General features: G+C 46.1%; 1 protein-coding gene across 1 annotated transcript; it reads right to left on the bottom strand.

Moving 5' to 3' along the window:
• Positions 1 to 7,926: 7,926 nt before the first annotated feature.
• Positions 7,927 to 15,787, bottom strand: HSP90AA1 (heat shock protein 90 alpha family class A member 1). The gene is made up of 11 exons (XM_055715987.1): positions 15,633 to 15,787; positions 13,937 to 14,095; positions 13,471 to 13,837; positions 12,817 to 12,950; positions 12,060 to 12,368; positions 11,222 to 11,387; positions 10,751 to 10,941; positions 10,469 to 10,616; positions 9,486 to 9,754; positions 8,846 to 9,179; positions 7,927 to 8,675 (listed from the first exon to the last, which is right to left on the bottom strand). Exons 2-11 carry the CDS (start codon positions 14,093 to 14,095, stop codon positions 8,566 to 8,568), a joined length of 2,187 nt encoding a protein of 728 aa, XP_055571962.1. The 5' UTR covers positions 15,633 to 15,787; the 3' UTR covers positions 7,927 to 8,565.
• Between the last annotated feature and the right edge of the window lie 404 nt (positions 15,788 to 16,191).

Below are 16,191 nucleotides of genomic sequence, written 5' to 3'. Positions count from 1 at the left end.
AGCCTCGCTGTTTTAACTTCCATCTAATAAATGACAATTGCATCTCTCTCATTCCTTAAAAAACTAATCCCCCCGCCATTTGAAATACCATTGACTTCTACATACAGAGACCAAATGTACTGGATTGTCTGCTGTGAAATGTGCTAGAGGAAAAAAATGTAAAAATCTCATTTGTCCAAGATGAAAAAACCCCTTAAAGCTCTGGGGCTGGGGCAGCAGAGCCAGCACTACAGCTGGAGCAGAGGCTGCCTGAGGTTGCATGTCCGTCAGGGAAGGGCTATGTCTCACCTTCTGCTCGCAGAACAGCCAGGATTGCCGTCTTCGGGAGCAGATTTAGGTGGCAGTTTATGTTGAATTATTAATTGATAATCTCGAATATCTCCCATTAGTCAATGGAAATGATTATCATTTAGCTGCAGATTGCATCTGCGAGCCGTGAACAGCGAACTGATTCACAGCGAACCGTATCTGAGTCACAGATATCTTGTTCCAGCCAAACCTCCCACCATAAGAAATGCAAAGGGTAGGGGACAAACTGGGGCTTTTGGCTTTCCAAGTGCAACTCTGCAGCCTCCTGGGTGCTTCAGCTGGGGTTTGGGGGCTGAAACCAAAGCAATCAGGCAAATAATACTTTTTCTGCACGGGGACAGAAGGTGGTGAACTTTTAGGAAAAAAAACCCAAAACTGAATGAACTCCCAGTCTCTGAAGGTCAAGATGAAGCAAGATGAGCCTTTTTAATTAAAGTCACAGCCCTTCCATAACAGTTTTCCACCCTGCCCAAAGAGCCCAGTTGACACCTCCTAGTGCTTTTTTCTCCCTTTACTCTCAGACCAGCATCACCCTGCCTCCGGACAGCCCCCACGCATCCCAGGGGCTCTGTGGCTGTCGGCACTCATCTGCTCCTGCTGCTGATCCGCTTCCAGCTGCCAGCCAAAGACAAGAAAGGTTATTCTCAGGGTACCTACAGGCAGGATCAGAATGAGCAGAGATCTTTCTATTAATTTTGGCAGAGGGCTTGGCAGAAGCACACACGTCTTACTACGAGTTGTCTTTGGGGGGCAGTGCCTATCTCTAAATGTTAATTCTCAAATACTGTTGGAGTTGCTGTTTGGCAATGAAGCCCAACACCAGTATTGCTTGTGCTATTTAGATATTAGGAGTTGCGTCTTTCACACATAAAACGTTTTTTGTTTTTTTTTTAAATGCAAGGTGGGACTGTATTGTGGTAAAAGGGGTTTTACTTCATTTGCAATAGGGAGCAATCCAAACAAGACACCTAATCCAAATTAAGTTCATCAGATGAAGCCAGCGCAGATCAGAGAATGAAGATCTGCAGCTGGTTGGCCATATGGCCAACCCACCACCAGACAGTGATCAAGAACATTTCAGTCAAGCCTGAGAGCACTGTGGGAAGCTGGAAACAAGAGGCTGCAGAAACTGCAAGGTCTCTCTCACACTGTGTGTTTTTGCCTACGACCAGTGTAGGAAACCTTATAGACTCCACTTCCTATTAAAATCAAGTTGTGAGCAAAGACAGTAAAAGCACAGTTTACAGCTGCTTTGCAGAACAGAAATTGGCTTTTATCATTTACTTCATATATATTTGTACATACAGTGCAGTATATGACTGGAGGTACGGCCAAAGTACAACTGCTGCTGCAGTCTCCTCATTCCCACAGTTTGCCTCAAAAAGTGCTACTGCACCTAGTATTGCCAATATATGGCTGTTAATTCTTCACAAAAAGAAGAAGAGAGAGGGCAGCCTTTGAATTCCTGTACTCATGGCTGTTTCCACATAATAACATCCCACCCTTACCTTCGTGAAGTCTTCTCCCTGCGATGCACGACAGAAGGGTGTGGGAGACAAATGTCCTTGGTGCCTCCAGTCTGTGAGTACAGAAGTGCTATATTCAGAGGCAGCTGTTCTGAATGTTCCCCAGGAAACATATCCGAAATACTGGGTATTACATGGTACAGAAACCATAAGGAGTTGTTAAGGTCCTTAGTTTTCTCTCGCATGTAAGGAACAGCATCACCTGGAGACCTGAACTGGAGGTTAGAAAACAACAGCTTCAGTTCTTGACTTTGTGTCTTGATGCATGGAATCATAGACCCTGGAAAAAGCCCTTTTTAAACCTTGTTTCCCCATTTGCAAAACGTAGCTGCCATGTCCGTTTTCTTCGCCCTGCTTTTGCAACATCACAGCTGGCCAGGGAAGAAAGGTACTGCGTTTTCTCAAAAAATCCCCAGCAAACCCCCAAACTTCTCACTGTAGCAGAGTATTAATAGCCCAGGAAGCCATGCTGGCATTTAGAGAGGCTGGACCGTTGCTGTTTTACTTCCAAGTTTGTTCATGAATACTGAAGAGTCACCCATAGATTTCTTTGACAGGCGATGCTGTTCTGAAGATGAAGTATTTTATAGTGATGTCCCTGGGGCAGCCACACCCCCTCTTTTGAGGCTGTAAAAGTAAGGCATTTTGGCTGCCTCTGTTCCCTCAGCCACTTCTTTGGGTACAAGACTGGGATCTTGTAATTAGGACACTGAGGAGGCCAGGAAGGTGATCGGAGTGTGAATATATGCAGCCTCCCTTTCTTAAAACCCCGGTTATACGTGACTAACACGATGATTATTTTTTTCTTTTTTTCTTTTGAATGGCCTCTGTACGCTCCTTCTCTTAGCTCAGTTCCACCATGAACTGCATCACCTGAAGGAAGCAGCCTGTGAAGTGGAACTGAAGGCTGACACACACCATCCCACCTACCCGATAAGCCACCGTCTGGCTGCTGGGCTGATTTCTCAGTGCGCTCTGCAGGCTTGGGAATGAAGATGCTGCATACAGACATATTTGCATAACTTACAGTAGCAAAATAAAAAACGCCTCTCCTCTCAGGGCACTGTCAAATGCCAGATACCTTTTATGACCACATGGGCAGCACACCACGGGACCAAAGGGTGTAATTCCTAATTCCTTAACGCTTCGTTTTCAGATCTGCCTCGCATACATAAGCTCTGACCAAAATTAATATATACACTTCCAGAAAACGACTAAAATAATCTGTTGTACCAAACTGATAAAATGCAGCAAATGCACTTAAGTTATTACCTCCAGAAGGGATTAGCATGGCAAACTCTCCAGCTCATCCACTGAAGAACCTGAAGAAAGCGAGCCATGGTCAGCACACTGTAAAGGTACAGCCTCACTCAAATGCTTCAGGAACAAGCTGGGAGAGAAGGCAACAAGAACGTCCCAGTCATACTTCAACATGTCACCTACTGCATTATTCTTAATTAAAAAAAAAGAAAGAAAGAAAGAAAGAAAAAAACCCCACAGTATTTCCCTATCTAGCTGTACCTGTGCTTTTGTTTCCCTGGAAAAAACCCAGACATCTGAAGGAGGGGGTGGCTCTTCCCCAAAGCCTTGTCTTCCCAACCCCATCAACCAGCACTTCTTTTAAGATTCTAACAGAAACAGCAATAATTGGGACAGTGAGATGGACTTTGTCCTTCTCAATCATCTAAAACTGATAAGGCCTTTTGTTGCAGTTGCCTAGATTCGGCATGGATCTACCACGGGATTTCATGAAGTAAGCAAGACCCAGCCCTATCTGTAACAATGGGTTTGAAGTTTTAATTCTACTACACAATTTAAACCACTGGACAAAGGAACCTTAGAATAACTTCAGACATTTCACAGTACATTAATGACAGGACCAAGTATTGTAGATGATGATGATGACGACGATATTACTATTACTACAACTACTACTATTACTACTGTTACTATTATTGGTGTTAGTGTTAGTATAGCAGCAGCCATACCTACTTCAGGGCACACAAAGGGATTTTTCCCTTAATTTTTCACCAGCACATTCTAGAATTGGAAATGTTTGCTTCTTGTTCACACACGTCACCACTCTGGTAGCGGAGCAGCTGTAATAAGAGTTCTCCAGAAATCCCACAGATCTATAAGGCTCAGTACTCATGGGTGAAGGGCATTCAAGCATCCGGGGCCATTCAAACTCTGCAGTAGTTCTAGATTTCCAAGACAGTTCATATGATTCCAATAATTTTAATGGAAAAGCAGCTGTCTCCTTTCCAGTTACTTCCATTGGCGTTTGAAAACCATTTTCTGGCTCCATGTAAGTATCACTGTGGGACTCTGTAACTGGCAGGGCCGTTTCCAGGTGTAAGAGTAAGTTGTGGAACTTCTAAATGGAAAACATCTCCCAATTCTACTGCCTCCAGCACACTGTGCATCAGTCGAGGATCAACTCCTTTCTGATGCTTACTGCTAGCAAAACTCATACCACGATCTGCGTGACGTGGTGCATCTCCTGAGCAACCACCATAAGCAAATAACAACTAAAATACAATTACTCCAAATGAGCGAGGCACGTTCTGTGCTGCCAGGTCCGTTTCCCACCGAAGGAATCGCTGAGATGCAGCTGGGTGGGAGGTTTCCCAGACTTCCAGCGTGCAAAACTGCCTCCCACAGGGGCCAGCAAAAGCAAAGCAGGAATGCTGGACAACATTTTAGCAAGCAAGAGCACAAGCCGCAGTAGCACTTTGCAGGAGAGACTATCACAGTTAGCATTTCAGAAATCTCTACGCATCTCTTGATGTAACTTCTACTTTGCAACAGAAGCCTGTTAACAGCTTTTGAAAGTACTGCTTCAGGAAAAACTAGCGGAACAGTACCTGAAAAGGCCTCTCCTCAGGGGAAAAATGAGGTTTTTTTGCTTTAGGAGCTATTATGGACTATGTTTTTTTCCAGTATAGATGGGCAACTCAACAAGTATCATTTACAATCAGTCATAAATAGGTAAGAAAAAACCGACGTAGTTAAATATACTTGGAAACAAGTGTATTTTAAAGCACTAATAATTAAATGCTTGGTTAATGGTTTGAATCAGGAGAACGCTGTGCAGTGTAAAGCCAAACAGCCTCTGCCCTGCACCCTCCTCCTCCTCGCCCTGTGAAACAGCACCTTGATAGGAAAGAATGCGTGTCTCCATGTCCTCTTCCCACCGCTGCTGCTAAGGATACTGGATGCTCCTCCGATACATCCAGTCCTCCTTGCACCAGCCACACTTCAGATGGGTGTGTTACTCACCAGTTCTTTTTTTAGCCTTATTTTTTTAAAAAATACAGTGTTTTATACAATTTCCTAGAACAAAACCAAGTCTTTGTCTGACATTACTTCTAATTGTCCAGTGTGACTTATTCAGATGTTTCCTAGGTAAAGTTTGTTTTCTTGAAAATAAGGAACAATCAAGCGAGATCACTACATAATGAAGCACCACAAACATACAAACAGATTTGAAATTAAAGTTACTCTTTCTTTAGGGTGCCCTCACTATTAAGCAAATACTGATTAATCAATGCACAGGCAGAACCATCTGACCTATTTGCCAAGGCTTCTACTGCCAAATTAAGACCTCCAGAAACAAACCAAGAACATGAATGAACAGACACTTCATAGCTGTAAATGAATGCAAAATGCATGAAAAAACTCCTCATGGGCAAGACACATCCTTGGCCACGAATGCTATAGCGTTTATGTACAGGGGCTACGAGTACCACGTTCTAGATGCATTTGTGTTTCACAAAAAAATGCAGTCGCCCCCCCCGCCCCCCCCCATTCATCACAGCACAGAAATTACCAGTGTTATTTTTTTTCTGCTCCTTTCCTCGTCATATTTGGAAATCCATCAGGTTCAATTGACTGTTGCCATTTCTAGGACAATGAAAGCTATTTTTCCCTTTCTGCTGCCATCCAAACTTTATTAGACTGTGTGGCACGCAGTGGTGGGAGCCTTTCATTAGAGCAACGGAGGCACCAGCACGTTAGCTCCCAAGTTTCAAAAATCCAAACCAAACACAGAATAGGCTTCCTCTCCAGAGAAAGCAGTAGAATCAAGTACCTCCATATTCAGGATCCTAATGCCTTAACCCCGGTCTGATTGCAAAAGACGACCATCAACAGGAAAAATTTTCTGATGAGCTTTAACGAAACCTCTGATCATCAGCAGCGTAAGCTCTAAACCGGGAGGGCAAGGAGAGCGTACCCCCGAGCTGTGCCACGTTGTTGTCATCACTTGGAATTCCAAGTGGACAGTTCCACTGTCCTGCAGCTCAAATAAGGAGAAACTTATTTTAGGATCAGTTCCCAACCCTTTGCTGAACTTTGTTGTGTTTCTTACTTAGAAGAATGACCTTGTAAGCCCCGAGCAGTATGGCACCATGGGCCTCTTGGCAGGGACACAGAGCCCTGAAAAGAAGTTATTAGTGCACCCAGCCTTTCCCAAAGGCCACCGCGGTGCTCTGCAACACTTTTACCTACTGTCCAAAGACTCTGAACTGCTACAACAGGTAGCCGAGCAAGAGAACTTGCGGGAACAGTGTCCTTACTACCTCAACAAAAAGCCAGCACACCAGCAGGGCATCACCAATGTAAGACAGAAGCATTTACCTTCTGGCCACCGCTTTGTTCATGCACGCCAACTGCCAGTCAGTACAGACATACTTGAACTGTGCAACTCCTGTCATGAGCTGGAAGCCTGCGTCCCTTTCGATGTCATCCTCACTACCATGGTGACGTTCATTGCTATGGTACAGGGTAATGGGACATGAAGACATCGCATGCTAGTCCTGCTGCCGGGAGCGCAACGAGCAAGAGCAACGCTGAAGTTCATCTTGCCCAGCCCCTGAGCTGTGGTGCAGAGGGAACTACATCTCTCCCCTCACTGCCCGAGTAAATTATTTCCACGTTTTGCCATTACTTTACCTCACCTCGCTCCCTGCTTTCACCAACACGGTAAGCACCCATCTCTTCTGCCGTCCTTAATTTGAACTGCTTTTGGACATCCAAGGACATGGAACGGCAGGTGGGGAAGACAAGCGCCCCACACGCGCTGAGCCAGGACTCCGAGCTATGTGTAGGTGCCGTGAGGCAATTCCTCTAGGCCACCAGGAGCTGGAACAGGCTGACAAACTCCAGGTACCTAACAGCGCGTGTGAAGCGCTGGGAGCTGTAGGAGGCTGTTTTTTGAACAGCATGTTTCCTTACTTGAAGGTGAGACGCTGACTGACCAAGGACAAGTAGCACCCATTTTCAGTTACTGGAGGATCTCCCTGCTGAGGCTGGGTAACCCGGTTAACACAACCCCAGTCACCAGTGTTGGCTCCCAGGAAGACATTGCCCAGGATGCAAAGAGCCCATCTCACACAGAGCCAAAGCATTTTTACCACGAGGTGGGTGCTACAAACCCAGAGCTAGTACATCTCTTTAACACTATGTAGTAAATTATACCCACTTTGTACGTCTTGTTCAATTAACATACGCAAGTTACTTTACCTTGGAAAACTGCTCAAATTGTGTTATGGAAAGAAATGGAAAGAAAATTAAGACTCGACGAATGCACAGTACAGGATGCTCAACTTGCCTTTACCCCCTCACTCCTCCCCAACATGTTCATTAAACTCAGGCTTGCTGCAAGTACCAGGCAGGCGTTTTAACTGTCCCTAAGTCACTGCAGGCCATCTCATTGGCACCAGGTGCCCAGCAGGCAGTGGAAGTTGCTGACCTTGGCTACTAACTCTCCCTTTACTAGTCCTTCGAAGATCAAGCCCAAGGAACACCGAACACAGGACAGCCCAGCAGCCCCCTGACCGCCTGGTGAGGTAGTGCTGACCACCCAACTTCACATGCAAGACTCGGTACAGCACGATGCATCAGGCTGGCACCTGAAGTTGTCTTTTCTGCTTTTATGTGGTACTAGTTTGGAGCAACATGGCAAAAAACATGCAGTGCTGCAGATTTACTGGGCCAGCAGCTAGTACTCATGATCCAAAGCGGCAACTGATACAAAGAGGACAGCAGGTTTTGTTCCCAGCGTTAACAGACAAGTCAGCAGCACAACTCATTCTTAACACTTTTATTCTTACAGTTCTAGGTTTGAACTGTACATGCAGAGTTGCATAAGTCACAATAGAGATTTACAGTGGATTCTATTCTATGGTAGAGTGCAATCCAGAATCCTTAAACAGTATAAAAAACAACTTTAAACATCAAGACCTTGTTAGGAGCAAAAGGGTTAAAGCTTCCCCAAGTATTTCAGCTCTCCTAGATACCTAGTTACTAGGTACTGTATGTTAGATATATTTAGAGTTGAAGAGCTGTGTAACACTAAACAAAACTTGAACATCCTGGTATCATACCGTCTTTGTTACTTCTTTCCCACATCTCTGGCAATTAAGAATAAGTCAAAAACCCTGCCACCTGCAACCAGCTAATACAGACAAAAATAACTACTCCTTACTTGCCTGTTTAGGGTTGTACAGTGTTAAAGAAAGTATTCCCTCAATGGCATTTGTATCTCACATCAGCTGAAAAAGCAATGTAACAAAAATAAAGGTATAACATCTTTGAAAATAAATATAAAGAGGGAATGCAGACAAAGTGTCAAGATTTTTTTTTTTGGCAGGTAACATTCATAATATACAAAATATAACTTATTCGTATTAGCCAAGGAAACATTCATGAGTTCCTGTAAACTGTTTTAATCCACCTCCTCCATGCGTGATGTGTCATCATCTCCCTCAAGAGGCGGCATCTCTTCAGTAACCGCTGGACTACCTTCTTCTGCAGCAGCATCATCTTCATCAATGCCTGTACAGGAAACACGTGCACCGTTACTCAAACTTTTATCCCCTCTAGCCCTTCAACTGATCTGAGGGAACCTCCTTCCACAAGTATAAAGCAGCACACAGATCCACACCCTGCGAGGGCATGGAACCACACCCAGGCTTTTAGGGGAGACAGGACAGTTTCTGACTTACCCAGGCCAAGTTTGATCATTCTGTAAATGCGGTTGGCATGTGTCTGAGGGTCTTCTAAACTGAAGCCAGAGGACAGGAGTGCCGTCTCATACAGCAAGATGACAAGATCCTTCACAGACTTGTCATTCTTATCAGCCTCTGCCTTCTGCCTCAGTGTTTCAATGATGGAATGATCAGGATTAATCTCCAGATGCTTCTTTGCTGCCATGTATCCCATTGTGGAGTTGTCTCTTAAAGCCTGCGCTTTCATGATCCTCTCCATATTGGCAGTCCAGCCATATGTGCTTGTTACAATACAGCACGGAGAAGTAACTAAACGATTGGACACAACCACCTAGAAAACCAAATACAGAGCCCTAGGTTTGTCATTTGATTTACAGTTCCGTGATTTAACCAAGGTTCAACTTCAAAATGGTGCTACATGGCATGCAAGACGTGAGACTCATTAGCTAGAGCTGAAGAATCCACAATACCAACCTGACTAAAACCCAAAATCATACCTTGTATCTATTAAAGCCCTGTCTTGCAGAGAACTGCTCTTTCAGAAAAGGTAACTTTTACAGACACTGCTATCTGACCCTTCTCTGCAGCAACTTCCAGATCATTAAGCCCGTTACACTTAAGAGTGTACTACTATTACCTTTTCTACTTTCTTTTCGAGGATGTCTTTCATTATTTTGCAAAGGTTTTCGAATTTCGCTTTCTTCTCTTCCTGTTTCTTCTTCTCTTCCTCATCTTCTGGAAGCTCCAAACCCTCTTTTGTTACAGAAACCAGGGTCTTGCCTTCAAATTCCTTCAGCTGCTGCACACAGTACTCATCAATAGGCTCAATCATGTAGATCACTTCCAGCCCATGTTTACGAAGACGCTCCACAAAAGCAGAGTTGGCCACCTGATCCTTTGTTTCACCTGCAAGAAACAAGAATGCCACAGTTCTTGTTCGAGCCTCAGACCTGTAGTGTGGCAGATAACGCATTTTCTGAAAAGCCTATGCAGCACTTCCATTAAAAAAACCAACCACAAGAGGGGCACACAACAGGTGTGACAGGCTACTGCAAAGCTTAGGCTGGCCAGAAGACTCCAGTGTTTCAAACTGACACCACAGCTTGTTTAATACACTTCAGTGGTTTCAAAGCCCATTTACATTTCCTGGAATGCCAAGCAAGAAATGCTCACCATTGTTCCTGCCAAGGAAGAAACCAGACCAGGGAAGCCCTACACAGCATTTACCTTTTGAGAAAAAGCCTTGGTATCTGATGCCCAAATAGTAAACCTAGTCTGAGCACTGGCTCTTGAATTCAGATACTCCTGGTCAAATTTATCAGCTCAAGCCTGAACAAAGCTACCCTGAAGACACCTCCAAGACTGAAGCCTAATTTCTGGGCTCACAGTGAAAATAAATAGTGCGTAAGCTGGCTGCACAAGGGGCACCATTACCTGTAGCTGGTTGTGCTGTCCTCATGGGACACAGTCCCTCAGTAAGGAACCACAGCAAGCCTGACAAGGCACGTCCTACACTATGTGGTCACCCCAATGTAGTTCTGAATTCACCAGGAAAACTGCTATTTTCCATTTTCTACAGATGTACCTGCTTTTACAGAAAATTTGTGTTGCCCAACTCACCAGTAATGTAGTAGACATGTTTCTGGTTTTCCTTCATTCGAGTGCAATAGTCCTTCAGAGAAACCATCTCATCACCAGATGCAGATGTATAGTATCTCAGCAATTCCGAGAGCTTCTTGCGGTTCTGAGAGTCTTCATGTATACCAAGCTACAGGAGTACAAGAGCACAAGTAGAAACTATGTGATTCCTTTACATCTAAAATTATGGTAATTTGGTATTTCAGACTTAAAAAACCTTAATAGTTCTACTATCAGTATTATTAAACTAGAAACACCACAAACCTTGATGTTCTTTGAGAACTGCTCATAGAACTTTTTGTAGTTCTCCTTGTCTTCAGCCAACTCAGTGAAAAGTTCTAAGCACTTCTTCACCAAGTTCTTCCGGATCACTTTCAGGATTTTGCTCTGCTGCAGCATTTCACGAGAAATATTCAGAGGTAAGTCCTCAGAGTCTACCACACCTCTCATGAAATCTAGAGGATGACACAGGGTAAGAATTAGCTTTGCACATCTCAAAGGAAACCATAACCCATCACCACCCAAGGAACTTCACCCTTTCAAAATCATGAATTTGTTTCTACAGAATTCTCTAGACCACACAAACTAAGCAGTACTTTGAACTGCTCAGATGCTTCCTGATCAGCTCTGTTTTAAGCTCAAGTCTTCCCCCCCCCAACCATATGCAGGGAAACAAAGTTGCGAACTTATCCTGTTCAACGTTTTGGGAAACATTTTCCTCAAATATATACTTACTCAGATATTCAGGGATCAGTTCCTCACAGTTGTCCATGATGAAAACTCTGCGTACATAGAGCTTAATGTTATTTTTCTTCTTCCTGTTTTCAAACAGATCAAAGGGTGCACGCCGGGGGACGAAGAGGAGAGCTCTGAATTCCAACTGCCCTTCCACAGAGAAGTGCTGCAAACAAGCAAGGTAAGTTTTGATCAATTGGGACAGCTCTCACTTCAGTACTGTTTAGCAGTTCTTGAAATGCAGAAGGCAGACAGTAAACTACTTGAGATTTCAGGAAAAACACAGTAGGCAAGTCACTGGTCAAGAACAAGGCTTTCTCCTGCCAGATGGAGCAAAGTTTTATGCAGTTGTTACCACACAAGCAGGCCAATTCAGAAGACTTACTTCAGTTCTCTACACTATACACGCTAAGCTTCAGGAAGCATGTGTATTTACATCACTTCCCAGTGTGACACAAAAGGACAATTGCATTTCACCATCCTGTTTATCTCTAGTCTAGGCCTTTTCAAGACTAAGCTACAAACCCAAATAACTCAATTTGCATTTAGCTGAAATTTTTGAGAACTAAGCTACAAACTGGGAAAGCATGTGGACACACTTTCACGTAGTGCAGATTTTGTTAATATTATGAACACAGCCTTCATAGTAATCAGAGTAACTGTAGCACAAGTGTCACCCTCACACAGTGAAGTGTTGATGAAACAGCATCACCGCAAGTAGTAAGAACTTAAAGAGAATTAAGATCTGGGACAACAGATCAGAGTTCAGCAGCATGTTTAGCAACCTTCCAGCTTCAGTGCCAAGTGCAATTGTGCCTGCAGACACACAAGAACTTACTTTGACAGCCAAGTGATCCTCCCAGTCATTAGTCAGACTCTTGTAGAATTCCCCATACTCTTCATTGGTTATGTCATCTGGATTCCTGGTCCAAATGGGCTTGGTCTTGTTGAGCTCTTCCTGATCAATGTACTTCTCCTTGATCTTCTTCTTCTTCTTCTTGTCTCCATCCTTCTTTTCTTCTTCTTCATCAGAACCAACGTCCTCAATCTCTGGTTTATCTTCTGTCTTTTCCTCCTTCTCTTCTTTTTCCTCTTCCTTTTCCTCAGCCTCATCATCACTCACCTCCTTATCACGTTCCTTCTCCACCTACAGAAGAAACCCGTAAGTTTTACCAGTAACAGCCAGGAAGTACTCCCTCTGGTCTCACAAAGCCAGAAACTACATCAACACATCAAGTTTGCCTTCTAGACTCAACTAATGCAAGTGTTTTGTTCCCATGTGCTCATGTGGTAGTCCATAGTTACATTACACTGAATTACCAGGAATGGATAGCTATAAATAACCATAGCTAATTTTCTCGGTGGTTTGGAGACAGAAACTACTAGCTTGGAAAAACCATTTTTTTTCCCCCCTTATCTCCCAAAATAAGATTTCTCAACATAAGTTGGAAACATAGCTATTAAATACAAGAGCTACATCTACATAACATCTGTTACAATTTTAATTAGCAAAATACACATCAACTGCTTTCTTAAAAAACTTCAAAAACTCAAGTTAAGGTGGTAGTGTTTAGTATTTTGAGCAAGGTACGTACAAAGAGTGTAATAGGATAGCCAATGAACTGAGAATGCTTCTTCACAATCTCCTTGATTCTCCGTTCTTCAAGGTATTCAGTTTGATCTTCTTTGAGATGCAGGATGACTTTTGTTCCACGGCCCAAAGGTTCACCTAGAACAGAGTTTACGCATTTTACTTGCACAGCAGCAGACTACACTTCGACGCAGTTCTCCAATAGTCCTTCAAAAAGGCACTGTTCCATCAGGAATATTTTTACCACAGGGAAAATCTAAGCTTCCATGTGCAGAAACAGCCCCGTCCACACACTTCAACAAGCTCAATGTACCCAGCATGTATTTCAGTTAATGAGATTTTCACTCATTAGTCTGTTGGTATGTTCTCTTTCAAGTTTCTCTACACAGAGTAATTGAAGGAGTCTACAGAAGTATTTGTATGTATAAGCTTTGCAAGCTTAGTCTTAATTACAATGCACCATCTACTCTGGCATTCCTTTATCACGTTATCAAGTTATCTAACTGGAAGAGAACAGCTGTGCTTGTGCTTGATCCAACCCATTACTAGTACAACCCATTTCATCTGTCGTTTTTTGCTTTTTTCAACGTACAGACTAGGCACCTGTATGCCAGTAATCTTTAGAAAGCATACCTGAGTGTAAACATTTACTACTCACCATTATCAAGTCTGACAGTGAAAGATCCTCCAGCTGATGACTCCCAAGCATACTGCTCATCGTCATTGTGCTTGGTGATCACCGTCACTTTTTCTGCAACCAGGTAGGCAGAATAAAAGCCAACACCAAACTGACCAATCATGGATATATCAGCCCCTGCCTGCAGTGCTTCCATAAAAGCCTTGGTACCAGACTTGGCAATAGTACCAAGGTTGTTGACCAGGTCAGCTTTGGTCATCCCTATGCCTGTATCCACAATGGTCAGAGTGCGATCATGCTTGTTTGGAATTAGGTTAATTTTCAGCTCTTTGCCAGAATCCAGCTTGCTTGGGTCAGTCAAGCTCTCATATCTTATCTTGTCCAGAGCCTGCAAGAGAAGAGGCAGACTTTTAACATTACCCTACTATTCCTAAAGAATTCCATAGTCCTAATGGATGCAAACCAGGGTATGAGTTAAGGTACATACATCTGATGAGTTGGAGATCAGCTCCCTCAGAAAGATTTCCTTGTTGGAGTAGAAAGTGTTGATGATCAGAGACATCAACTGAGCAATCTCAGCCTGGAAGGCAAAGGTCTCCACCTCCTCCTCCATTGGTTGGTCTTGAGTTTGCACAGCTTCTGGCATCTGTAAAGAGAGGGATTTGAAACCCATCAAGAACAGCTTGGTGCACATATCCTTTTGTGACAATAGCACTCTGATAACGTGGCTTCCAATACACTAACTACACCACAGGAACACAAAAGAAACTTGCCCCCAGATCTCATTTCCTACCAGTAACAATGCAGGAATTTTGCAGAAGTTATATACAACATTTTAACTACAAAGCCTGCTTTACATTCGCTTTGGTTTGCACAACTTAGGGAGACAGAACTTTTGCTCTCTCCTCCACTGATCTACCATTTAATGTACGGCTTAACTTCCCCCTCATCACAAACTAAGCACACATTACGAAGAGGAAAATTAAACCGAGAACTCAGCCTTGCGTTTGAGAGGTTAGCTGCAGGACAAATAGATTCTCACACCGGTGTGTGCCCATCTGGCCCACTTCCCTTTTCTCACATCCACCTCTCATTTTGCTCGCACAATTAGTATTCGGAGATGTAGCCACGATCCACAACTAGAATTTATGTACCAATACGGTCCAGCCGAGGTCGTCACTCTGGCCTACGGAGAGTTATCAAGAGTCCGACCGGCCACCTGCTGCGCAAGTATCCTCTGCCCGCGCCACAGCTCAGCAACTACAAATTCGACTCGAAAGGAAAGCCCTCCACGAGCCCACTTTAATCGCTACATATAACTAGTGGAAACCAAGTGCAACACTCTAGTGCTTAACTACGAAACTAACAAAGGAAAAAATAACCAAATAAGCCAACCGGCCACCAGCCGTGCCCCGGCGAGCGATCCCGGAGAGCCTCCCAGTGCGAGCAGCCTGCCGCGCGCCGCCGCGCAGCGCCCCCTGCAGGCTGCCGCCGGAACCATGAAAGATTCTAGAAACTGCCAGAGCCTTCCCCGACCGCCCCCCCCCCTCCACCCACTCCCTGTCAGCACCAGCCCCGCGCTGCGCGCACCCCCCGCGGCGGGCAGAGCGCAGTGCCGCGCAGCCCCTTCCCCCACTCCCGCCCCACGCCCGCCTCAGCCGCGACCCGTCCATCTTAGGCTTCCACGCCGTCCGGCCGCCCCCTCACCCCGAGCACGGCTCCCTCGCCGCCCATCCCCCCGCGCCTGCCCCTCCGCAGCGAGGCGGGCTCAGGTCACCCCCCTCTTGCGCCCCTCTGAAGGGGTAGGCTACTCCTCCACAAAAAACTGCCCCCCCTGCCCGCCACCTGCGCCCCCCTCCCCCACCTCTGCTACCTAAAGAACCCGCTCTCCCAGGAGCTGCCCGCCGGTGTTGCCCTCGCCCTCCCCCCCCCCTTATTTCCGAGACAAAAATAAACTGGATACACGGGCTTGGGCACCTCACCGCCTTTCAGCCGTACCCAAACTTCAATACCTAGCACCCCTCCGAGCCCCCTTCGCTTTTAACAGGGGCCGCAAGAGCAAGGAGACAAACCACGTCCCGCACCACCCCCCACCGCAGCGGGGATACGGGAGCAGAGCGCTCCCGCCGAGCCGCCACCCCTCGGGGGTCTCCAGCCGCCGCCGCACCGCCCGCGCTGCTCACCTTTGCGGGGGAATAAGCTCCTGGTCTCCTCGCTGAAGCAGAAAGCGGGCTCTACCCACACAGCCAACCCTTCACTAGTGCGCACTCCCCGCCGCCCGCTTGGCTTATATACGCCCGGCGCCGCCTCCTTCCAGAACCATCGGGAACCTTCACTGACAGGCACGGGGGAGGGGGCGGCACGGTGGTGGGGGGCGCGGGGGGAACGGGGCGGAGACTCCCGGCCGCGCTCCGAGGGGGCGGGGCCGAGCCGCTCGCAGCCAATGGTAGCCGGCCGCGAAAGGCGCCCGTCAGAGCGCGAGTCCTGCACAGGCGCTGTCCGCCGCCTCCACGGGCGGGGGGGCTCTGCGCATGAGCCGGCGGCTGAATGAGCGCGCGCTCCCTGTTTGTCCAACCGCCGGCTCGGCCGGGCGGGGGGGGGGGGGGCGGGCGCAGGCGGGAGGCGGGCGCGCGGGCTGGCGGGTGGGCGCGCGCGGCGCTGAGGGGGCGGGGCCCGGGGGGCCTTGTGCAAGCGGCGGGTGACGTATTCCGCCGCCCTGCGCCTCAGAACGTCCTAGAAGCG

The sequence above is a fragment of the Falco cherrug genome, chromosome 7 (assembly GCF_023634085.1).
Source record: "Falco cherrug isolate bFalChe1 chromosome 7, bFalChe1.pri, whole genome shotgun sequence".
Classification (NCBI taxonomy): Eukaryota; Metazoa; Chordata; class Aves; order Falconiformes; family Falconidae; genus Falco; species Falco cherrug.
The sequence above is the reverse complement of the archived record's forward strand: the minus strand, read 5'-3'. Positions and strand labels throughout refer to the sequence as shown.